The sequence below is a fragment of the Chamaea fasciata genome, unplaced genomic scaffold, assembly GCF_029207755.1.
Source record: "Chamaea fasciata isolate MVZ Bird 193981 ecotype frontalis unplaced genomic scaffold, bChaFas1.0.hap1 SCAF_11, whole genome shotgun sequence".
NCBI lineage: Eukaryota > Metazoa > Chordata > Aves > Passeriformes > Sylviidae > Chamaea > Chamaea fasciata.
The window spans coordinates 2,227,758-2,252,564 of NW_027094096.1; the positions used below are offsets into that span (position 1 = coordinate 2,227,758).

Sequence of the window (24,807 nt, forward strand, 5' to 3'; positions counted from 1 at the left end):
CCCCCAAAAACACACAACAACTTGAAGGTCTTCACAAGCAGAAATACTCTGAACTGCCTCCTCCCGGTAATAAACAACTGATAAAAAGAGGGGGGGAAAAAAGAGGGGGGATATCAGGCTTCACACTCTGCTTTTCATTGTGCATAGCAAACAAGCTGCAGGAAATGGGACAAATTCACATTGTATTTTCAAACACGGAAAATTTCCCTCGTGAGTAGAACAACGGGGGCATTTTTTTCCCTCTAGGTGAGCATATCAGAACATCATCTGAGAGCGGTCTCCTTACTGAAGGGTGGGATGTGACCTGAACTTAGATTTGAAGGAACTTTAACTGATAAGAAATACTTTATTCTGTAGCTGGTTGGCAGCTCAAACTTCACCTTTCCTGCACTCTAGGCAAGTCTGGGCGAGCCGGTGCTCTTCACAGCTTTACTCCGAAAGCTCAACCGGCCGAGCTGAGTCTCGCACATCTCTCAGAGGCGCCTGCATACAGCCAACGCTGCCCTTTTTGCCTGCATTTACCGATCCCCTCAGCTTTGCCGCTGGCCCCCTGGCTCCACAGGGAGCTCGGCAGGTGCCGAGGTGCTCAGGTGCTCGCTCAGGGGCGGCGGGGCCGGCCCGGGCAGCGGCGGCGGAGGGCGGAGCGCGGGGCCGGCGCCTCCCCGGCCGCGGTGCGGGCGCGGAGCCGGCGCGGGGATGCCGGGGCCCGGCGCCGCCTGCGGGGATGGCCGGGACGGCGCCGAGCGGTGCCTGAGCCCCGCGGGGAGGCTGGCGGCCGCCGTGTGCCTGGGCGCCGTGGGCAGCCTGGGCTTCTGCAGCAACCTGCTGGTGCTGCTGCTCTTCCTGCGCTTCCGAGCGCTGCGCTCCCCCATCAACCTGCTGCTGCTCAACATCGCCCTCAGCGACCTGCTGGGCTGCGCCCTGGGCACGCCGCTCGGGCTGGCCGCGGGGGCCGCCGCCGCTCCGGGGGCCGCCTGCGCCTGGCACGGCTTCGCCACCGCCCTCTGCGGTGAGTGGGACCCGCCCGGGCCGGGGGAGGGCCGGGGACACGGCGGGCTGCGGGCCCGCACCCGCGGGGCGGGGGGCACGGCTGTGCCCGCCGGGACGGGACGGGACGGGACAGCTCCGGGGAGAGAACGGGACAGCTCCGGGGGAGAGAACGGGACAGCTCCGGGGAGAGAACGGGACAGCTCCGGGGGAGAGAACGGGACAGCTCCGGGGAGAGAACGGGACAGCTCCGGGGGAGAGAACGGGACAGCTCCGGGGGAGAGAACGGGACAGCTCCGGGGGAGAGAACGGGACAGCTCCGGGGAGAGAACGGGACAGCTCCGGGGGAGAGAACGGGACAGCTCCGGGGAGAGAACGGGACAGCTCCGGGGGAGAGAACGGGACAGCTCCGGGGGAGAGAACGGGACAGCTCCGGGGGAGAGAACGGGACAGCACCGGCAGCTCCGGGGAGGGGACGGAAGAGCGGCGGCAGCTCCGGGGAGGGGACGGGAGAGCCCCGGCAGCTCCGGGGAGGGGACGGGAGAGCGGCGGCAGCTCCGGGGAGGACAGGGCAGCCCCGGGCCAGCCCCGCAGCGGGAGCACGGCCCCACGGCCGCAGGTGCGCTGGGTGCTGTCCGGCTGCGCGCAGACGGCGGAGCGCCGGGCGCGGTGGAGCTCGGGCTGTGCGAGGGGAACGAGACACCCGGCACTCCAGGAGCGCAGGGCTGGCGTGAAACTTTCCCAGCATCAGTGGTTGTTCGGCTGGAAAAAGCCCGGAAGCCCCCAGACAGCGTTAAGTGTGAGTCCTCACTCAGGCTCCACAGCGCGTTTCCAGAGGCTGTGGAAGAGCTCTACAAACTTAAAGAGATGAAAACGGACCATAGGATCAACCTCGTTTAGGTTAGAAGAGACCTTTAAGCTCATCGAGGTCAATTACTGAGGCAGCACTGCCAGGCCCCTCGCTAAACCCTGTCCCTGAGTGCCACATCTGAGCACGGGCCGCTCCGAGCCGCCGCAGCCGCGATTTCCTGCAAATCTGGCGGCTTCCAGCCCTGACCCAGATCCCAGTGCGGGAGTGGGCAGCACTGGGCAGGGCAGGGCAGGACAGGCCGGCAGAGAAGAGCAGCCCTGTGTACCTGTACCTTCCCCCAGCCTGTCCTCACCTGCCAGCCGGGCACACGGGGGGAGCCCCGGGGCAGCGCAGGCGAGGGGCTGTGGGGACAGCAGCTACGATAGAGATCATGTTATACATAACAATAGCTCATGTTCTCAAGCTTCCCAGCGCTGACAGTCTCTCCCAGACTGCTGTACCACTGCAGACACTGTCACACATCGGTGGGGCTCTCCCCCTGCCAGCATTCACATGGAGCAGAGGCTTTACCAGCAGAGCATCCCTCTCCCCATCGGTACAGACCTGAACACCCCCAGGAGCACAGCTTAGCCTGGCATCCAGGCTTCACACAGCCCCTTAGGAGGCACTGACACTGCTTATGCACACTCTAAAGAGATATTTGCAGCAGCTGCAGTTTGGATGTTTGCTGCCATCTCTTTCCCTTATGAAGCTATACAGGGTAACAAGCCGAATTCGTGCACGTAGAACCTTTACTTGGCAAGGAAAGTTTAGCAGGAGTGTGTCAGCATCCAGCAACATCCCCCTGTACCTGCCAGCATCGCTTCCACAGTGCAGCCTGGGAGGTGTGTGTGGAGGGAAATTGCAGTGTCTTATATCAGCTTTAGACACTACCTCCCCTCCAGCATTTCTGCGTGCAAAAGCAGCCTTTGATTTGCTGCTGGTGGTTTTATTGCCCCATTGGTATCTGCTGGCAGTACCCCAATTGCAGGATAACTGTCTGTCCAAAGTCTCTCACGAGCTGCCTGCCCCCCTGAGGGGGAACTCCGGGGCAGTTCCTGGCACAGGGGGCTTCAGGGCATGGGTTTAATCTACAGCTCTTCATTATGCAGAGCATGAAATCTTCTTAAAGACCCTGTGGGGCTGCACTTCCCCAAGAAGGGTTCAGAAGGCTGCACTTCAGAAGTGGCAGAGGAGCACCAGAACAGCTCCACACTTTGGGCAAATCTCGATATTAATCTCGAATTTTACAGGTGCAGCAAGAACAAAATCTGATGGAGAAGCCAGGATTTCGCTGCAGGTCACACACACACACACATCTATTCAGACAGATGTGCTTAATTACTGATCAACATTTACAATTGACCGACTTTGGCTGGACACATGTTTAAACACCCCCAGCTTTTGGTGAGTGGGGTCAGGCTCTCAGCACCTCTCAATCTTAGGGGGACACTGCCAATCCCAGTCCTTGCCCACCTTGTTTCCAAAGCCAGTGCCATCAGTCTCATCCATAGCTTGAAATATTTTTTGGGGAGACAGAGCAATGCCTTCATTCATTTGTTTTTTGCTGATCCAAGTGTCTGGTTTGGTACAGGCATCATCTCTCTCATCTCCCTGGCTGTGCTTTCGTACGAGCGTTACTGCACCATGACGAGAACAGCAGAGCCTGACACCACCAACTACAGGAAAACCTGGACAGGCATCATCCTGTCCTGGACATACTCCTTGTTCTGGACTGTTCCCCCGCTCCTTGGCTGGAGCAGCTATGGGCCAGAAGGGCCAGGGATAACCTGCTCTGTGAACTGGCATTCCAAGGATGCCAACAACGCATCCTACATCATCTGTCTTTTCGTCTTTTGCCTCGTAATCCCTTTTGCCATCATTGTCTATTCCTATGGCAAGCTGCTCTGTGCTGTCAGACAGGTAAGTTGATTCCTCAGCTGCCTTTTGACAGTGACCCCAAACCAGGCAGAAGCTGAGGATCACCATTTTCCACCTTTAGAACTCCTCTGCTGCCGGATGTGCTGCCCCCCCTGGACAATGCCTGTCCTATGGCTGTCCTGGTGACAGGCTCCAGTCTACCAGGGCTTTAAAAGTCATGCTCAGGTGTGTACAGCTGTAGGTGATGCCTTGGGGTGGCTCCCTAGAACAGAGGCTAGACAAAGTTAAGAGAATAAAGTGGGTGTTTATTAAAGGCCTTCAATAGACACACCTTGGGCAGTCAGAGCCTCCCAGGGGCTACACCCAAGGTGGATGATGAGTTTTTCAGACAATTCTAAGTTTGGTCCATTTCCATATCAGGGGTGAATGCTCCAATTACAGCTTCAGGTCATGGAGTCATTTACCCCCAGTTTGGTCCCCCCAATTCACTCTTGTTTATACTTTTCAGTTCCTGAGACAGTGAGGTGTCCTTGAGCTTCAGGCCAAGAGGAATTGTTGTGTCTGAATAAAACAGGAGAACAGCAGCTGACAGGCTGTGGAGCTTTAGAGTCATACCCTAAAGCAGTTCAGGATCTGGAAAGTATAAAAGCTAAAATCCTAAGGCATCAGAGGTCCCTATGACAGCATCACAGATGAGGGAAGTTTGCCAGAGCACTCTAGATACTTCAAATTACCCCTAATTAAAACTGAGAAAGATTAACCTACCTTGATGAGATTGGTCCTAGGATTTAAATCTGCAGGAATACTGTGGAGAGGTGAGCATTATCAGCCAGTCCAACAGCTGCATGGTCAGGGGAGAGTATGGGAGCTGTGATTTCTGACTTCTCTTCTGAAAGCAGAAAAGTGAACCCTGCAAAAAAAGGCTGCTAGGAAAATAGTGACATATAACCAAGCTGCTGGCGGGATCAGGCAAAGCAGGAAGATGTAACTTGACAAATACAAACTGTAAGACAGACCCGTGACATGGAGCAGACAACCCTGGACACAAAGCAAAGCCAGTCCGTAAATAACCAGGAGGGTTTTTTTGCCAAGATAAGGAATATTAGCTTTAAATATTGCTGCCCCAGTGGAGCATTTGGTACCAAACACCATCAGGGCAGCAATGTCAGGCAGCTGGAAATGCCAGTGCAGAGGTTTTTCCTCCTTTGTGAGGAACATCTGCCTTTAGCCACATGTGCCAGGGAGTGGTGGAGCAGCACTGGCTGCTCGTGGCTGGGAGAGACTGGTGAGCGTGGCAGCCCCTCCTTGGGGACCAGTCTGGGGACAGGCAGGGACTCTCTGCCAGCACAAAGGGATCATTCACCCCCTAAACACTCCCACACTGGGTCCCTGCACCCTGGGAGCCCACCCCAGGCTGGGCTCCTGCTCCATCAGTGTTACCAGAGCTGGCTTGGGCTCACCTTGTGAGCAAACACCTGAAGGGTAAAAGGGAATTAGATGAACATCACTGTGTGAGCCACATTTGCAGATGTAAACATTTAATTTAAGCTTATTATTGCTCAGCCACTTCGGGCAAAAGCAAATTAAATCAGTGGAGATGTTTAAATTAATCCTCATACAGCCCCCAGCCCATTGTCTTGTTACAAACACCTTTCATTCCCCACGAAAGCCAGCTCAGTCCTCTCTGGTCTCCCTTTGCTGGGAGCAGCTGCTTCTGCTGCACCACCATGGACCAGTCTCCTGAGTGCAGGCAAGGGCTGGATTTCACAGGACTTCAGTGTTCTTCCATCTTTTAAAGCTAAAAATACTGTTGTAGAGGTGCTGCTTGTTGTAAGGTACTCACAGAGGCTGGGGCTGGAGCAGGTCCTGCTTGCAAGAGAGGCTCTTCCTCTCCAAAGTTCCTCCAAGGGCCAGAAACAGAGAGCAAACCTGCTTCCCTGTCAAAGGTTGTGCTGGTCGATGTGTCGGAGTGATCCCCACAGCCTGGACACGCTCTCCTGGATCTGCCCTCTCCAGTGCCAGCGGAACTTTTATTCCTGTGAGAGCTGCTCCTGTGCAGCAGCACTGAAGGGTGTAAGTTTTTACATTAAATACTCTTCCCACTGATGCAGCCAGCACTTAAAATGTTACATTTGGGCTCAGGAGGGTTGTCTGTTTCCCGGACAGCTGCAGACACTAGTCAGGGTGAGTGACAGCAGCAGTGCAGGCAGCAGCAGAGCTCAGCAGCTTTAGCAGAGCCCTCTGTGGGTGCAGAGAGCAAGGGCGTCCCTTCAGTGGAGTGAACTGCTCCCCCAGGGACCACCGTGGCGTGGAAGAGGGACAGGGTGGTGGCAGCGCCTGTTACCCTCCCTGTCAGATAAGTGGCAGCTCTAAGGGTCAGGAGCTTTCTTTCCCGTGCTCTCTGGTCCTGCAGAAACCCCAAAACAGGGGGAAATAATGGGGAAATTGTTCTGTCTGGTCCTAAGTTATCCTTTCAGGAAGGGGGATTTTCCACAAAGAGGGAAAGTCAGAACTGGATGGTCCTGTGGATGCACCTGGGCTCGTTTGGGAAGCCAGGAGGGAGGGGAGGTGCAGGGGCAGGAGCCATTCCCATTCCTGACCCAGGCTGCTCCCAGCTGCTTGTGCTGCTGCCCAGAATCCCCCAGGGCAGCAAGGTGCAGAAGCAGCAAAATCCCTGGTGTGTGTAAGAGAGAGAGAGAAAAAAAACTGAACAAAATGAGCTTCACAGGCCAGCTTAATATTTAAGGAATTGAACAACAGACATTTGTGCTTTTAGTGGATGCTAAATTATAGGCAACACTCTGTAAGCCTTTAATGGTGCTTTCAGCTCCTGCCATGAATATCTGCCTGTAGCTGAGATTAGCTGCACCACTTACAGGAGTAAAACTGTGCTGGCAGATCAGGGGGTTTGGTTTCAGCCAGGCATGAAAAATTGTATCTTTTCGCTTGACATTTGAATTCTCATGCTCTGATTTCTGACCTGATTGTCATCACGGGAGATACACAGGAGTTCCTAAACTCCTGGAAATCGGTCCAGGCTCTCATTCCCACTGTGTTACTTCAAGGTCACAGTTTCCTTACACTTGGAGGAAATTTTCTTCGCTAAGAACAGATCTGGTTTTCCTCCCATGTCTTGTTTGAGGCTGGCAGGGAATGGCCAGAGGGAAGGGTTTTTCCTGGGCCATTTAAAATGAATACCACAGGAGCTGGGATGTATTTCAGCACACTGTCAGCAATAAATCTGAATTCTGAAAACAACCATTAGAAAATGAGGGCTGTCTAGGATTCCAATCACACTGAGCTTTAGTCTTAATTATTTCTGAGAAGGCTTTCTGCTCTGATACAGGTTTCCTAGCTCTCCTGTGAAGGACTGTGCAGGGCCCAGGTAGAAGCAAAAAGAAGGCTGCTGCTGTCCTGGGTAAGCAAGAGCACGATGCAGGTGTGCCCTGGCAGACAGCTGCGTGAGGGGGTTCATCTCTGCTTCCTTGGCTTCACCACAGTGCCCCAGGGGATGGCAGGAGGTGGCTGTGCCCCCCACGTCCAGTCCCATTCCTGAAAAGCAGAAATCTGCCAGCTGGGGTTTGCTGCGGAGAGCAGGGATGCTTTAGGATGGCCTTGGTTTTGTTAGCAGAGCCCCGGGTCACTGCCCCTACAGCTGAGTGTGCAGCACCAGAGGGGTTCACAGCATCCTGGATCCTGTGAATGCTTCAGGGAAAACCCTCAACCCTTTGGGGTTGGGATTAGATGATCTTTAAGGTCCCTTCAAACCCAACACGACCCATTCTGTTTCTATGATTATTGGGAATTTCCTTGAAGTTCTGAAATAGTGGGCAGTCATTCAGTGCTGATTTAACAGTATTTCATGATCCGTCCTAATACTAATTTAAAATACCACACTCCTTGCCACAGCTCAGATCACTTGGGGGGAATGACAGAATTTATGAAGGTTTGGAAATGCCCGAAGTGAAGCAGAGCTGTGAGAGGCAGAGCAGCAAATCTGCCTCTTCCTCTGCAGAGCCCAGTGCCCTGGGAGGGCCTGGCAGGCAGAGCAGGGGCAGGGCTGTCGGGGTAACCTGTCCCAGTGCTGCCTACAGCAGGGCAAACCCTCTGGGACGTGCAGCTGAGCAGTGAGAGAGGCTGGATTCATCCTCATCCAGAGCCTGGCTGCTTTGAAAAGCTTGGTTTTGTCTGTAACTTCTGCAAACCCCCTGCAGCCAGCAGGAACGGTGCATGGGGACTCTCGGAGACAGCTTTGGCAATGCAAACAACGAATGGGCTGCCAAGAAACGGTAGTTTAGAATTTCTTCTGGTGTAGAATTCTTCTTGTGGTACCAGGACTTGGTAGCCAGCACTGGGTTCACCCCGAGCTCGGGGATGTCCTGAGGAATGAAGGGCTCTCCCTGGCCCCGCCTGTGTTTCAGCCCTTGGCACAGCCCCAGGTGTGGTGTGTAAAGATGCCCAGTAAAGGCCTGCCCCAGCAAACCTCCTGGTCAAACGTGACCTGCATCCCAGATTCCGGCTGGAAATAGCCGGCTCACTGAGAGCAACACACAGGCAAAATTCATGAATCCTGCAGGGGACAACCATTCTGCTGCCAGCTTTGGAACAGCTGCAGTCAGCACATGCAACCTTAAAAATGCTTGCTGGAAACAGATAAATCATTTTGTGAGCACAGGGGTTAGAAAGTCATTAGTTAGAGTCATCGACAAGCTTGGCTGAGTCTTCTCACATGACTTGTCACAATGCAAATATAATCAATTCCAGCTTTTGTGTCACTGTATTACAGTGTGGTTGGGGTTTTTTCCCTTTCGTTCACAGACCACCTGCTCTTCTATTATCTCCTTGACAAATGAATCTGAGGGCCTGCCTTCAAATTACTGACCAGTGTTCATCCAAGCAGATCAGTGCAAGGCTCAATATTCTGCTTTTCTGCACAGACTCCTGCCCTGGGCTGAGTCATATCCGGGTGAATCTAGCTGGAGCAGTAACCACAGGCAAGGCAGGAAAAGCCAACACCTTGGCATGGTTTCCACCAGCCCTCTGCCCCCTTGGTCCCTCATGTGTTATGGAAAAAAGTGCAGCAAGGAGGCATTTCATGTGTTGCATGTTAATTTCATTACGTCAATTAGCAGGTCCAGCAGTTCCTAGTGCTGGGGTTGCAGCTTCCAACAGCATGGGCAGGAGAAACTGGGGGAGAACAGCACTGTTCTCCAGCAATTCCCTTCCACTGGCAGGAAGGGGAAAGGGTGATATCACTGCCCCTTCAGCATTAATCTGGACAGCATGAATAGCACCATAAACCGAGGCTGAACTGGGAATGTGAGACAGACACATTCCCGAGGCAGGAATCATAACAGCTTAAGCCTGGAACACCTCAGACAGCAGGGAAGAGAAAATCAGTCTGGAGACAGCTGAGGCCAGAGGAGCTGCAGGAACCGTGCAGGTCAGTGATTGAAGAGGGAAATCACCTTGGATCTGTCCACCCACGCACAGGATAACCAAAGAATTGGCTTTCCTGGCTTCAGCTGAGTTCCATCCCAGGGAAAATGCGGCGGGATGTTTCTGTATTTCCCCACTCGGACGGTAGCAGGAGCTGTGCCCATTCGGGATGCTCGTGGTTGGTCTCTGCTGCAGGGTCCCCTTCTCAGAGCTGCAGGAAGGGCTCCTCCTCCTGCGTGCACTGGGAGATCTGATACCTTCGTGTGATGCCTTTTTGGGATACCGAAAAACAGAGGCCAGACAGAATCAAGGGAATAAAAAGCTTGAAGAGCCTGCAGGTACATTTAAGACAGACATTTAAGGCTACACCCAGAAATGGACCAGGGGTCATGAGTTTTCACACTTCCGTAAGTTTGGTCCATTTGCATATTGGGGGTTAATCTCCCAATTACAGCTTCAGGTAATGAAATCATTTACCCCACGTTTGCTCCCCACAACTCATTTTGCTTCCATCTCTCGGGGCCTGAGGCAGTGAGGTGTCCTTGATTCCCAGGCCTGGAGAGGAATTGTTGCGTCTGACCAAAACGGGGAAGCAGCAGCTCACACTGTGTGTGGAGTTTAGAGTTGTACGCTAAAGAATTGCAGGATTACAAATACATGAAAAATATAAAAGCTGAAATCCTAAGGCATCACATGAATAGCAAGCACACGTGCAAGGAGGGCCAGAGCCCAGGTGCTGCCTCTGGAGCAATGGGCAACACTTCCCCCTCTTGGGGACACTGAGATTCCCTGGAGGATTTGCTTACAGAGGGGCACTGCCTGTCCTCAGCTCCTCCAAACCGTGCTGGGTGTGTGTGCCACAGCGTCATTTGTCCAGCAGCAGTCACTGACCTGATGAACACAGTAAGGATTTTTCTAGTTGAAAACAAAACAGCCGTGATATTTTTTTTCCCCTCCTGTAGCACAGATATTTTCCTGCAGGTGCTTCCAAACCTGGGCAGTGTCTGAGCATGGGCAGTGAGGAAGCAGAGCCCTGCAGAGCTCTCTCCTTAGGACAGCAGGGAGCAGCCGTGTCCTGCAGGCTCAGCTCCCCTGCCCTCCTGCCCTGGCTCTTCCTGGTGCTCTGTTGTGTGTCACAGAAAACACTTGAGAAGACTTCCGTGGTTTTATCCTCTTTTTTTGTGTTAAGATGGGATTAAAGCATGGGATATGCAGTTTTCTCTTGTTTGGACTCAGTAGTTTATTAATTCTTGTCTATAACACAGTCTCACTGGTTGGGAGTTCCAGCCAACAAGGTAGAAAATGTCTGTAACTCCTTCCATGGTCTTTTAATTTCCCAATAACGAGGTGACACCTCTATTATTTTTACTTTAACCCAATAATGACCACCCAAGGCCCGCCATGCAGATCCTTTCACCCAATTAAAAAAAACCACCCAGACCCAAGAAGAAGGTGAAGAAGAACCCACCCAACACCCAAAATCCTCCATCTTGCTCTGTATAACATTACTGTATACTAAAACTTAAATCCTAAGTTTTCCACCCTTTGATATCACACAATACCATTCAAACCACACACCCACAACCCCAGTGGCTATCACTCCATTTTGGAAGCCTCTTCCAAGGCCTCAGGTCACATGTGGTGCTTGCTTGAGGGTCAGCACCTTTTAGCACAGAAAGCCTGAAATTCTCAGTTTCCAGAGTTCCGACAGACTTCCACTCTCAATGAGAAGAACAGACTCTCACCACAGTCATTTCCAATTAAAGAATCAGTGCAGGGTGCAGGAGGAGGAGAACCAAACCAGTGTGACCATCGGGGTGCTGAGATGTTTTAATCACCATTCCCACGGACAGATGGGTCGTGCAAGTCCCTAACTCCCAAGGACATCCCTGCACAGGCAGCCCCCAGGCCTGGAAGTGTAACACAAGCCAGAGAGCTCAGGGCTGAGAAGGATGAGGCCACACTCACAATGCAGCAACCTCCCAGCAAGTGCCCACACTCACTGTTCCAACCTTTGCAAACAACCAGGATGAATTATTTTAATATTCTGGTGTTTGAAATTAAAAACAAACCTCCTTTCCTGGTTACAGGACCTCTCCTTACAGCCCTCTGTGTTTATAACAGCAAGTGAGGGACAGAATTGAGATTTAAATTTTGATCTTAAATCACGTGGTTCACCCTTGAGGGGACAGAGAGGATGCTGCAAGCACTTCAAAGGATATCTGAGCCAGAGGGCTCCTCCCTTGTACACCACAAGGCCCTCACTGACTCCTCTGGCACCTTCCAAGCCCTCTAAGAAATGAGAAAAATTACTGCTGCAGAGGTGAAAGACATCATGAGCACAGCAGATGGAAATGGATTTCTTCTCTCTCTGCTCTCACCCCCCTATAAGCTTTGGCAGAGGTCTGCGTTAATACTGGAAACAGCAGCTTCCAGAGAGCCATCAGCAGTGGATGGTCCCTGCGTGGGCTGTGTGATCCCCTGCCAGCCTGAGACTACCTCCCTTCGCTTACAGCCACCCTTAAGTGCTTTTGGCCAAATTTCCACAGTACCGTTCTTGTTAATTCGCTCACCACAGGAGATTTTCCACAGGATTCCTTTACGGGCAGAGAAAAGATGATTTGCAGAGGCAAATCTTCACCCAGCCCTTAGAGCTGGGCAGGAGCACAGCCCGAGGGGCAGGAGTTTTGTTTGGACCCATCAAACTTGTGGGTGTCCTCTTTGTATGAACAGGCAAACTTGGGATGTTTTGGTGCAAACCCAACTCATCCAGGTACACGAACACGCCCTGTATTCAGGTTTGAACCCGAGGCATAAGGGTCAGTGGGATTTGGAGCGCATTTTGTTCATCATGAATGGTCACATTTGTCATCTGTCCCTTTCCCCGGCACAGCCAAGTGAGGTGGAGGTCTCCACAGTGTTCCAAAAGCAAGGAGATGCTCAGGGCAACCCAAACTGTGTGGCAGTAACTGAGGGAGAAAAAGGTAAAACAGCAGAAGAAAAAGGCAGGGGGAAAGGAAATGTTTGACTAGAAAAACTGATCATTTTTGTGGACTGTTGTCAAGCTTGAGTGATACAAATGCACTGATGTGGCTGAGGATTTCTCTGCCTTTCCACATCAGATTTCTCTGCCCGCAGAGAGGGGGCAGCTCTCAGCTGGGCAGGTCACAGACATGTCTGCTCTGGAATCTCTGCTTGGGCAAGGAGTGGGCACGGGGCAGTGCAGGGGAGCCCAGAGACCTCAAGCAGGGAAAGCAGAGCAGCTCCTGAGCGAAGCCAAACTCGAGGCTCAGCTCCCAGCACCTCTCCTGCCAAAAAACGATGGAATTCCGGTTGAAATTATTCAGCAGCTGGAGGCCAAAGCAATTCCTAACAGATGTTTTATTCCTTCCCGTGCATAAGGTGTTCCATTATCCATAAAAATACACTTAGTCCCAGGCCAGAAACCCAGAGTCAGGAATGCTGTGGTTGTGGAAGGAAGGTGCAAGGCTCTCCATAGCCTGCAGACAAGCTTGCTTCTGCCCTGGAAATCCTGAGGAAGGATTCCCAGCCTTGAGAATAATTGGGGGGGGGGGGGGGTGGGGGTGGTTTGCCCTTGAAACTAATACCCACAATTTGAAATCAGTTCCCATCTCCACTGTCCCCTGCCAGCTCAGCTTTGCTGGCTGTGCAGCTGGGGCTGGCAGAGCCCCCCACTTTCAGCCAAGGCAGAGCAGGAAGCTCTGCTGCCCCTGCAGAAAAAGGCGCTGCATTTTCTGAGACTTTCAGAGGACTGAGAAACCCTTTTCATTTCACATATTATACAAAACATCACCCCCACTTCACACTCCCCCATCCCCCCCCCAAAGTGTGCAGAAATAAACATTAAAAAAATATATGCACATATATATATACACACATATATATACATACACACATATACATATATATACACATATATTTATATACACATCTATAGATACACACACACACATATATATATATATATAAATCAGAGGGGCTTCTAAGGGTCCTCTTTCATATAGGAAAAACCTGGGCCCCAACCAGTGGGGACGGGGCTTAGTGGCTGTTGCACAAAGGGCACTACAAAAGGTTTGCCTTTCACTCAAACAAAGGAATTCAGGTTTTTGGCACCAGGGATAAAGCTAAGCCTCATGATATGTCAGTTTACCAGATCTGGTGCAGGTGATCAGCATGCTGGGAATCTGGGAAGCAGGAGTTTGTTTTCAAGGGACAAACCAGCAGTGAAGCTGCTTTTTGCCTCAGGTCATTTTGAGTTTCCAGCTTTGCTCTTCCCCCTGTGCCCCTGTGCTGTGCTGCAGACTGATCTGCTGAGCTCAAGGTGTTTCCTCACTGTTTTGCGGGGTAAAGGCCCCAGGTCTGTCTGGAGATGAGCTCTCCTCTCACAGACAACATTAGAACGTGCACGGAACAGAGCTGGCAACTTGCTTTCCCCACTCTCCTTTTCATGGCAAGGCACTGAATGGATGGGACTTGGGAGAAGGCCAGTGCTTCACTGTGAATGCAGGTAACGAGTTTCTAGCTTTTATGATTGTACTTAGAGGCTTTTGAGCTTAATTCAAAGGTTTGAATGTTAGGAGGGATAGAAAAAAACTTCCTTAAAAATAAAATCCAATTTGTTCTTGCAACATTTCTGTATGGGAGTGTCAGCCACTTATTTCCTCTCCTAGCAAAACTATTTGCAATTAGTATTAGGACAGATCATGAAATGCTGTTAAACCAGCACTGAATGGCTACCCCACTGTTTCAGAACTTCAAGGAAATTCTCAATAATCATAGAATGGGTTGTGTTGGGTTTGAAGGGACCTTAAAGATCATCTAATCCCAACCCCAAAGGGTTGAGGGTTTCCCCTGAAGCATCCAATTTAGCTACCTGCATTTAGCAATTCTTAGAAGCAGGGCATATGCTGATGGGCAGGGACCACCAGGAATCCTCACATCCTCTTCAGAAGAAATCAGACTGACCTCCAATGCACAGGCTGTGCACTTTAATTGCATCTCCATTAGGTTACAGTCTGGTTCCTCAGTATATATTCAAACAACCCCAGCCGTGAATTCTCCAGGGCAGAGCATAACTGACTATGTCTGATTCCACAGCTCCTGGGCTCGTTCCGATGAACAGGCAGTGATGCCTGAAGGTGCTCAGCTGCTGCCACAGCCCAGGAGTGCCTGTGCTGCCCCTTTTGCCTCTGCTCTGCTCACAGGGCTCAGCTGGCATGCTTAGGCCAGCACAGGCGCAGTTTGGTTGAGGTTTTTTCACTTTATCTCCCTTATTCCAGTGTTTCTCAAGGACCATCCTCTTAGTCCCACGAGTGTTGCTGTCAATTCTCCAAGCTCGAAATAGTGTGGTGATGGTTTCACAAAAAGACAAGAGAAAACATAGTCAGTCACTCAGCTGAGATTCTCAGATAACCCTGGAGATTCAGGAGCTTCATGGCTGAACCTCCCAGGTGGCTCAGCTCTGCTCTCCAGGCCTGGATGTGGCTGAGCAATTTCCATACCCAGTGCTGAAATGATGTGTTTTACTTTCCTAGTAAAGTGATGACTCTGTTCTTTCTGCACAGTGTCAGCAGTATCAGCCAGGGATTTGCTGTGTCCACAGTGACCTCTGTTTAAACCTGTCCTGATTGTTTGGTGCATTAGGCACTCATCCACATCCTTCTGTCTGTGACATCCCGTGCCACACCACACAAACACTGTTTGTGAGCATTTCTGCTCCTACACTGGGAGGATAGCTGTGTGCAACCCCAATCACGGTCAGTGAAATTTTTAAAAAGGCAAATAATCACTTCTGCAGGCCGAATCACCACCTGGAGGTGCTTCTCTGCAGGAGAAAACACAAAGAAACTTAGCCAGTAAAAACTCAACACCCATGGGAAGAGAGATAAAAAAACATTGTAAGATGGGGCCAGGGCTTGCAGCTCCTCAGTCGTGTTAACTCAGTACACTGGGCCACTCATTCAACATATAGAAGACGTGATACAAAGGCAAAATAAATTCTAGGAAATTGAAAAGTTCATTTTAGAAGCCACGGAGACTCAGTTTCCAGTGAAGAAAATACAAAGGCTATAAAAGCACATTTTTCATGGCTGTTTTCCATACCAAAACCTACAGAAATAGCGAGATTTTAAAAACAAATTTCTTGCACAGCAGAACTGAAGTTTAGATTTTTGACCCAACCAGAAGCAAAGGACAGTGTACAGCAGGTCTGTGCACAGCCAGGGTACCCCAGTGCTAAGCTCCTGCAGTGGCATTGCTGCTGCTACCCCTGAGCCAGGAGCAGCCTGAACTGACTTCCCAGTCTCCACGGGCCAGGCTTGTGCTCCTAGCTTTCCTGGAAGTTACCGAGACAAAAATTAAGCTAAAAGCCCACAGCACCATTCATCAGCATCGTTTTTACACAGCCCTTTGCTGTGTCCACCTCCAGAGGGGGATCTGACGCCAGGCGCAGCCCACGCTTCCACGGCACAGCCCAGTCACCATCTGCTGACGGGGTGCAGCAACATTTCAAGGTTGCTGGGTCTGGTTAGTTTTGCAGAAGTTTTCTGCATGTGTGCCAAACACGAATATCTAAGGTTTCCATGACTGACCAGGGGAGCCTTGTAGTTGAAAGCAAAAATGCTTCAAGGAGAGTTACAGAAGTGGGAGGATATTCAGAATTTCTGGCCCCATAGGATGAAAATAATAATTTCCTGCTGCTGGCAAGGAAATTGAAACCTTTCCTTGCTTACCTACGAAGTCATTCCCTGGCATCAGCGGTCTGAAAACGGCAAAGCTTTCCTCTTTTTTTCTTAGGAAAGGATAAAACACTTCAAAAGTTAAGAGAGCAATACCTGGTAGGGTTTATCTGAGAGGGGAGCATTGCCCAGGGGGAAAATGCAACAGCGGAAGCTCCCCACTGGCTTTAAGTTGAAGCCAGTGGCCAAAAGCAGCTGTTCCTCCCTGTGCAGCTCTGCGCCCTGCAGCAGGAATTGCAGAGGTGGGGAGTGAGCATTAGGCAGCTCCCTGTGACCCCTGCTCAATGGGAAATCCCTCCAGAGCCCTCCTCCTAAGCCCAGCCTCACACCAGCCTGACTTCCACCGAAGACATCAGGAAAACACTTGTCCCCTCTGACCTTACCTGAAGGAAGAGGTTGTTGGGTTTCCTTTTCTGAAATTGACAGAAATCAATGGAACCTAAAGAGCTTTTGGTTTTCCTTGGGGTGCTGCACATGCAAGGCATCACCCACCACCTGCCCCAGGTGTTTCCTGGCAGGGGGGGTTGGACGAGAGGACCTCAGGAGGGCACAAAGAAACTGGGATTTGTGTGGGGTTACAGAGCCCTGGCAGCTGGTGCTGATGCCTTTCAGTGCCTCTCATCGGGAGCCTCAAAAACCAAGAGCGCATGGTGCCAAATGCAGCCCCTCTCCTGTCTCCATCCTTGTTTCCACCCCAATCCAGCTGTTGGGATTTCATCACACAGCCTCAGTGAAGTTTTATACCAGTTTTGAGTGCCAGACTCTCAACAAATCCACGCGCAGGGAATGTGCCCTACAAAATTCTTATCAGTTCCAGGAGATACAATGTAAGAAGATAAATGTGATCTTTCTGTCTGGGATGTCTGTGAATAAATCTGAGCTCGTGATGCCTGTGGGTGGCTCTGAGTGAAATATTCACTTCTCACTAATGGAAATATTTTGATTAACAACTTTATTTGCCTAGTGGCAAATACCGCTTTTTTTTCCTTTTAAATCACAGACAAGTGTCATAAAAGATTTCATTTGCACATTAACAAGATATTTATAAAGTACTTGGTACTTGAATTCCCTCAGCAGGCAATTACAGATATGCTCTATTTTTTGAACAGTTTTAGTCGGGTTTTTTAATTAGTCTCAAGGTGACTTCTAACACTCAAATACATCCCGACAGATTCCCCATAAATCTGCTTGTAATAATGAGTTCCTCGTGCTTGCTGCGGCACTTCTCAGCACAGGCATTACACGGCAGCCACTGAAAGGTCTGGTGTTCAAAACACTGAAAACTAGGAAACAAGGGTGAGGCACAGGCCAGCAGTGTTTACATGCAGTGATTTACTTTCAAGTGTGTGTGAGCCCAAATTCCAGAGGAGGAGTCTGTTGTAAATCACTTTAATTCAAATGCTGCCTTTTGCCATGGATTCAGGGAAGGAAGTTCTCTCGACCCCCTGCTATTCCTTGCCCCAGTGCCAGTGGGTGCAGGGCATTTCATCCTTGCTGGGGGATCTCTCCTGGCAGCCCTCGGGCAGTGGTTCGGGAGCACTGGGAGCTGCTGTCCTCTGCTCACACCAGGGCACTGCCCGGGATACTCCCATGAAAAGCTGGGATTTGGAGTAAGCTGGAGAAGGCTGTTGTAGATTAAGAGCACTTTTGCTGCTGCTGATGATGCCTTAGGATTTTAGCTTTTATGTTTTCCATGTATTTGTAATCCTGCAATTCTTTAGTGCAGAACTTTAAACTCCACACACAGTGTGAGCTGCTGCTTTCCCATTTTGGTCAGACACAACAATTCCTCTCCAGCCCTGGCAATCAAGGACACCTCACTGCCTCAGGCCCCCAGAGATGAAATCAAAAGTGAGTTGGGGGAAGCAAACTTGGGGTAAATGACTTCATTACCTGAAGCTGTAATTGGGAGATTAACCCTCAATATGCAAATGGACCAAACTGATCAAAGTGTGAAAACCTGTGACCGTTGTCCATTTTTGGGTGCAGCCCCTGGGTGGGTTTGTCTGCCCTAAATTCACCTGGAGACCCTTCAATAAATAGAACTGCTTTTTATTCCCTTGGTTCTGTCTGGCCTGTGTTTTTAGGTAGCCCCAAAAGGCATCACTGCCCCACTGTCAGGGACACTGAGCACACCCCTCACCAACCCTGCGCACGCTGGTTCTCCTCTCCAGCCAGAAGGGTTCAGGTGACACTGCCAGCCCTGCCCTTCGTGCAGCCACCCCAGGAGCTCCCAGGCACCATCTGTGACCTCAGTACCTGCAGTGTTGATGCCTTACCTGTGCCTCTGTCCCCCCAAGGTGAGCAGGATCCACACGGGGCCGGCCCGGAGGCGGGAGCAGCGTGTCCTGGTGATGGTGGTGGTGATGGTGGTGTGCTTCCTCCTCTGCTGGCTGCCCTATGCAGCTGTGGCACTCACAGCCACCTTTGGGCAGCCTGGGCTCATCAGCCCTGCAGCCAGCATCATCCCAGCCATCCTTGCCAAGAGCAGCACTGTCTACAACCCCATCATCTACGTGTTTCTGAACAAACAGGTCAGTGAAATGCTCTCCTTCATTCATCTGGATTCCATGTATGCAAGGAGTGACAAAATAGCGAGGGGAGATAAAGAGAGCATCGGTGACATCACTCAAATCCATGAGAAGGAAGCTCTGGAAAAGGGTTAGGGTTAGGAAAAGGCCTCCAAGGAGCAAATCTGTTTGGCAAATCTGTGCTTTTGGAAGCTGAACGCCCAACTCCCCGCATGTGCATATGGCAAATGATAGGTCTTTCCATTCCTTTGCACAATTTGACAAAAAGAGAAGAAATCTGTGTTCTGGCAAGAATCAAAGCGCCAGAAATTTTCTGAGGTGACTCAGACACGTGAAGTCTTGTTAGGATGTGAGCTCTTGGTGCCCCACGCCAAGCCCCAGCACAGCACACTGCCCACAGTAACACCAGCTCTCCCCTCCCCAATTTATTCTTTTAACCCCCCTCAAATCCTTCAGGCACTCTTTGGTCCTGCTCTCCCCTCCTAAGAGCTGGTGGGAGCCCTGAGCAGTGAGGATCTGTCTGGAAGCCCTGCCAGAGGAGCTGGGGTAGCCCCTTGCACAGGGACAGAGAATAAAAGTGAAGATAAGCAGGGATCTAAAGAGAAAAACAGAGAGCATCAGAGCTCTTCCAATCCCTCAGCCAAGTCCAGTTCCACCAGCCCAGGTGCTCAGGCACATTTCATTGATCTTTGCACTGCTGGGGTTATAGCAAGGGGATCGTTTGTTTCTCTGAGTCCAGCAAATCCTCCACTTGAAATGATTTTTGGAAGCTGTTAGGAAGCACAGACAGTAAATTGCTCACTCTCTCTTGAAAACAAATGATGATGGCAAAAGATTGATTTAGGTCTGGCTTAAATTAGCTGTGGGTGTTTTTACTGGGACATGAGAAATTCCCAGGGAGCGAAAGTTTCCGTGACTCCATCCATCATCTCCACAGCATCCATCAGCTCCACACACTGCCACAAACAGCTCAGGGGGGTGCAGTCCCTTTCTGCAGAATTCCCTGACATCTCTCCTGGGACAGGAGCTCTCCTTTCCCTTCTCTTTTGTTATTAACTTTTGAATAAACTCTCCCGTGGAACCGCCTGGAAGGCTGGAGAGCTGCTGCCATCCCCGAGCAGAGGGAAAGCCCCAAGCACAGCAACACACCAAGGGTGACTCTGACTCCCTTCAAACACACCCAGCCCTGCTTGAATCCAGAGAGGCAATTCAGAAATCACAGGCTGCTCTGAACGTGTGCATGGGCTGGAAAAGCACTCCAAAACAACACAGACTGTGCAGAGGAGTTCTCTACAGACAATTCTAAATTAATTTTTACTAAATAGCTTGCTGAGAGACACAAACTAAACTGGGTTTATCCATGTCAGACTCCAGAAGTTCACCATAAACTTTTACTGCTTGTGCTTCATACACGCTTCATTTTGTTTCTGGAAGGTTTTTTGTGGTGTTTTTGGTTTGGGATTTTTCTTTAATTCCCCTTGGTTTCTATTGTTCAGTTAGTATTTTAGCAGCAATCAGTGCTCAGGATTCCATACTCTGTGCAGAATAAGAAGTCAGTAGTCTGGGTTTCTCTGCTCCCAGGAGAGAACCTCAGACCAGAAGATGCTGCAGCCACCCAGAAGTGTCAGGCAGGGGAAAGCAGGAGCTATTGGTCATCCAGAAAACCACATTCAACACCAACAGCATTCCTGAGGCTCTGGAAATCTATAGGAGATGCCTTGACAACTCACACAGCTGACATTGCCCTCCAATTCTGTGCTATTTCTAAAACAATTCTATGTCCAGGCTCCCCCCGCTATTTTGGTAAATGCTCAGAAATCTTTAATCAGGCTGGATAAAATCCCAGAGCAGACCAGACAAAATAACATTCACATGGAGGAAATGCATCCAGGCAAGGTCCAAGTGAAGGTTAAACAGATTGAAGAGACACTCAAGCTGTAACAGAAATTTACTGGGGATTAAACAGCTGCAGAAAGGTACCGGGGAAGAGCCATGTGAGCTTGACCAGGAGGGGAGGGGGCAAAGCAAAAACTAGAAAATAGACAGTACTCCCCACAAGTTTCGCAGCTGCTTAACATTTCAATGTTCAGTGGTGAGAAGCTGATGAAAAATTAATGATTATTACAAAGTAAGTGTTCAATCCTGAGAAAGTGCAGTTTCTCGCTGAAAAAAAAGGAACCTCAGCTAATGCAAAAACTGTGTAAAACTTTTAAAAAGCCATTTTCCCCAGCAAGCGAGACTGCTGATGAAAAACCAGCATGGTTTTTCACCTGGCTGCTGGTAACAAGAGTTGTCAGAGGTTGCTGCTAGAAGCTGTGTTGTACAAAGCATTACCAGTAAAGTTGTTTTGGACTGTTCGGTGTAGAGAGATCAGCTATCAGCAGTTATTGACCCCGCAGCTTTAGGGAGGCCATGCACACAATCCACACCACCTCAAATACCCATTTTTTCAGCTACAGGCAGTTTCCTTACCTTCATGCTTAGCACATTCCCTCTGCTCTCAGATACACAGAATGTTTTGCCATGGAACTGAAAAAAATCCCTCCAGGTACGGATATTGAACCAAGCCCATCTGAGAGCTTAAACCAAGTTTTCATTTTTTCCCTGCTCAAACACAAACCAAACCAGCCAGCATCAGTTTCACTGGTAATTCAATTAGTCCAATCCATAGCACGCTTTCAGTAGTGGGATAGATCCATAACCTGACTGCAGGCCAGCACGAGTGATCGTCAGCTCCCCAAAGTCTCTGTGCCACGGCAGTGTTTCCATCAGCTCAGTCAGGTGACAGGATCCTGCAGACCTGAGAGCAGGCTGGAGAGCATTTAGTCCCTTCTATTCTCTGCATTGCTACGAAGTCAGTCATATTTGTAATCAATAAAGACACAGGACAACTCTTTCAGGCCTACAACCTGTCCCAGAATTTTGCTGATGGCTCTGTACTGCTTGTGCTGAGGTCAAGGTCTCTTGGCACAATGACATATTTTTTTTTCTACAAAACATTTCAGCCTCCAGTACAAAATATTATCTCACCCACGTTGTTCCAGAGCTGTCCCGGGAACTTAATCATTACAAAGGTCATGAGATAAAGCCTGTCTTATAAACACAAGGTGAATTAAATTCCTGCTAACTTGCTCTCTTTGTGTGACAGTTTTACAGGTGCTTTGTGGCGCTCCTGAGATGCAACAAATCCACCGTGAGCTCCTTGCCCAGGTTAGAAAAGCAACAACAAAACCCAGGTTCTAAAGAGCTTCTGCCAAAGCCCAGCCAAGCCCACCCACCCCAAAACAGAGATCCAGAGCATGGTGCTGTGGGACAGCTCCAAGAAACCACGTGCACATGAAGAGAGGAGGCAAACAGGCTCTCCAGGAGGGAATGATCTGCCTGCAGATGGTCCCGCTCTCCCTGGTTTGGACTATGCCCCTTCAAAAGATCTCACATTGCTTTTCAACACCAACCTGAATAAATTAGGGAGAACTATGTAGTTACAAAGTAAAGCTCTACTAAAATTTAAAGCACGTGTATTGGTTATGTTTCAAACAAATTGCAGCTGAAGCTTAAGAAAATAGGTATTTCTTTTTAATTATCAGCTTACAAAGTTACTGCACCAAAAAAAAAAAATCTCCCTCTCAACACTCAGTGAAAAAGCAGCTCTGAATGCACAGCACTCAGCTGGGTAAAGTCTTGTCTCTGGAAATCTGCTGTTGGGGTTTTGGCTTCTTTTCAGCCCCTGCCAAAGCTGAGACTGAAACGGGAGACGCAGGTTTTGAGTTTGGACTTGGGTGTTTATTGTTTCTTACCTATTTACAGACTCACGAGCCGTGAGCTCTCACTAGCAAGTTAGAAAATGAAGGTAAAATGGAGGAACTCTCACTCTTTCCAAGGTTATTTAAGCACTAATCACCCAATAACGAGGTGACACCTAAATTATTTATTTCTGACCTAGTAATGGCCACCCAAGGCCAGCAATGAGGACCTTTTACACCCAATTAGAAAAAAACCACCCAAAACCCAGAAGAAGGTGAAGAAGGACCTAGAGAACACCCTAAATCCTCCATATTGCTTCACAAATACTAATATATACTAAACCCCTAAAATCTAAGTTTCCAGAATTCCGACAATCTGCCAGTTTGTGAGCATTAGGAGAAAACAGGAGTGATTCCAGCCCTTCCTAGAAGGGCTGGGAGAAGCTCTCCCTTTTTGGCATCAGGCAGGAGTAACAAAGGATGATTCCAGCACAACCATCACCCTCACAGGGAGGAGGGAGCCCTGCAGTGTCCCTTGGGACACATCAGATGTCCCCACCCAGAGGCACTGACCCCCTGTGCTGATTAGAGATAAAGCTTTCAAAGCTTTCTAGAAGTGAGGGTACGAGGGCCTCTGTGCAGCCAAAGGGGCCAGGCCAGCCAGGGAAGGCTGTGAGCAGCGCAGTGCCTCAGAGAAAGCCTGCAGCACCGTCAGGAGTGGGAACAGAGTGGGAACAGAGTGGTTTTACCCAGAGCTGTCCCCCCAGGAAAGTTGGGTGGGGACTTTCTACAGGAGCTTCCTCCTGCACCATCTTTGGGAAGGAAGGGACAGGTGGTGTCTCCTCCAAACAGAAAAGCCTTGGAAAGCCTCAGAAGTGCAGCTGGAGGAAGAATTATAAACAAACAAACAAACAAACAAATAGGGAACAACCTCCTCCCTCATTAACTCCGAGCGCAATCTCAATATTTAGACAATATTTTCATCCAAAACTGGAAGGAAAACATGAAATAGTACCATTCTGTGTACAATTACCTTTCAAATCCCAAACTACATGGAAATGCTTTTTTTCAGAGGAGCTTCACAGAAGCAAATCCACAGCCCTGCCAACACAGCTGTCAAAAACTGGTACCACACTGCTTTAATTACCATATATTAGCTAACACAGGGGTCTGTGTGAGTGAACACTCTGTGCAGATCACCACCAGGGCACCTGTTCCAAAAGGATATTTTTGATTTTTCAGATGATCAAAGCTGTTTTTTCCTTCCAGGGATGTCGGTTTATTTTTTTCTTGGCAATATTAACAAAAGCTTCCTTGTAGTCACAACATTTTTTCACAACCTATTTCTTTTTTTATCCCTAAACCACAATTGTAGTAATAACCTAAATAACAGCAAATGTTTTAAAACACGGAAGCAGAAGCCATGAATTGAGGCTTTTACTGAGGTTATATTAGTGGATGAAATCAAAGCAATAGATGCACTTACTGCTAAGCAATACTAATCAATTATTTATTCCCAAGCACATATTTTTAAAGAGTAGTTTGTTATTTTCAGATTAGAAAGCACGCCATGAAATTTTCAGTTCATCTTTTCCCTTGGTATTGTCTCTAGGTGGATTGTTAAATGCCAGTCTGAATTCCTACATTAATAATATTGCAGCTCTGTGACTGGTGGTTTTTGCATATGCAAGGATCTGTTCTGTCTTAGAGCATGCAAATGGCATCGGTAGATGTCTCTGAGGTGTTAAATAGTTCATGGTTTGTGATACAAATGTATGTTTTCAACACAAATCGTTGGTTTCTGTTCCATCAACCCTGTAACCTGCTGCAAACGGAGAGCAGCTTGTAACTGCCCCGCTTGGAAACGTGCAGGATGTTGTAGCTGTAAATAAAAATATTCTGTGGTACCTCACCAGCCTTATCTCCTGAACAACTCACTACCACAGCCCTCACACAATTCTCGAATTTGGCACCATAGGGACAGCAACTGCACTTGACTTGGGCTGCCCCAACGGTTCTTTTGGGATACTCTGGCCAATTTGTTGGATAACACGATCTAGGTGATACCAGTTTTATGAAAAACATACAGAAAAGGCCATACACACACACACCAGCCCAAGCAAAACAGGAGAAATATCCCCAGATTCCAATTTACACTTCCAAAGTGAGAGCCAAATTCTCCTCCTTGAAAAGGAGGTACAGCTCCCATTTTTTTCAATGTGTACAGCCGTCTACTTCCTGAGATTTATGAGCGGCTTGTAATTTCATTTCAGCAGGTAGATTTGCTGTCTGCAATGGCTGCCATTAAAAGAGATGATAATTTCATGACCATTTACCCGGATTTTTTTAATTTATTTTTTTAAAATCAAAGCACTGTAGCTGTGTAACCAGCAGTATCATGGGGTGTTCAGCAAGCAGTCAAGCCCTCCCTTACCTGTTTTTCAGCACCTTCAATATATGAAAAACTAGCTAAATGCCAGAAATTCACCCCTAGCACCACTTTGCTGCTTTTTTTTTTTTTTTTTTTTTTTTTTTTTTTTTTTGTGGTAAGGAAAACTATTTGGCTTTGAACGTGGGCATTTCACTGCACGCAGACCCAATCCCTAATGAATCATTAG

At 49.4% G+C, this 24,807-nt stretch overlaps 1 protein-coding gene across 1 annotated transcript; it reads left to right on the forward strand.

The window, feature by feature from the left end:
* The first annotated feature begins 696 nt into the window (after positions 1-696).
* LOC136295332 (pinopsin-like) lies at positions 697-22,129 on the forward strand. The gene is made up of 4 exons (XM_066193829.1): positions 697-1,009; positions 3,432-3,760; positions 18,216-18,449; positions 21,595-22,129. Exons 1-4 carry the CDS (start codon positions 697-699, stop codon positions 21,784-21,786), a joined length of 1,068 nt encoding a protein of 355 aa, XP_066049926.1. The 3' UTR covers positions 21,787-22,129.
* The last annotated feature ends 2,678 nt before the right edge of the window (positions 22,130-24,807 follow it).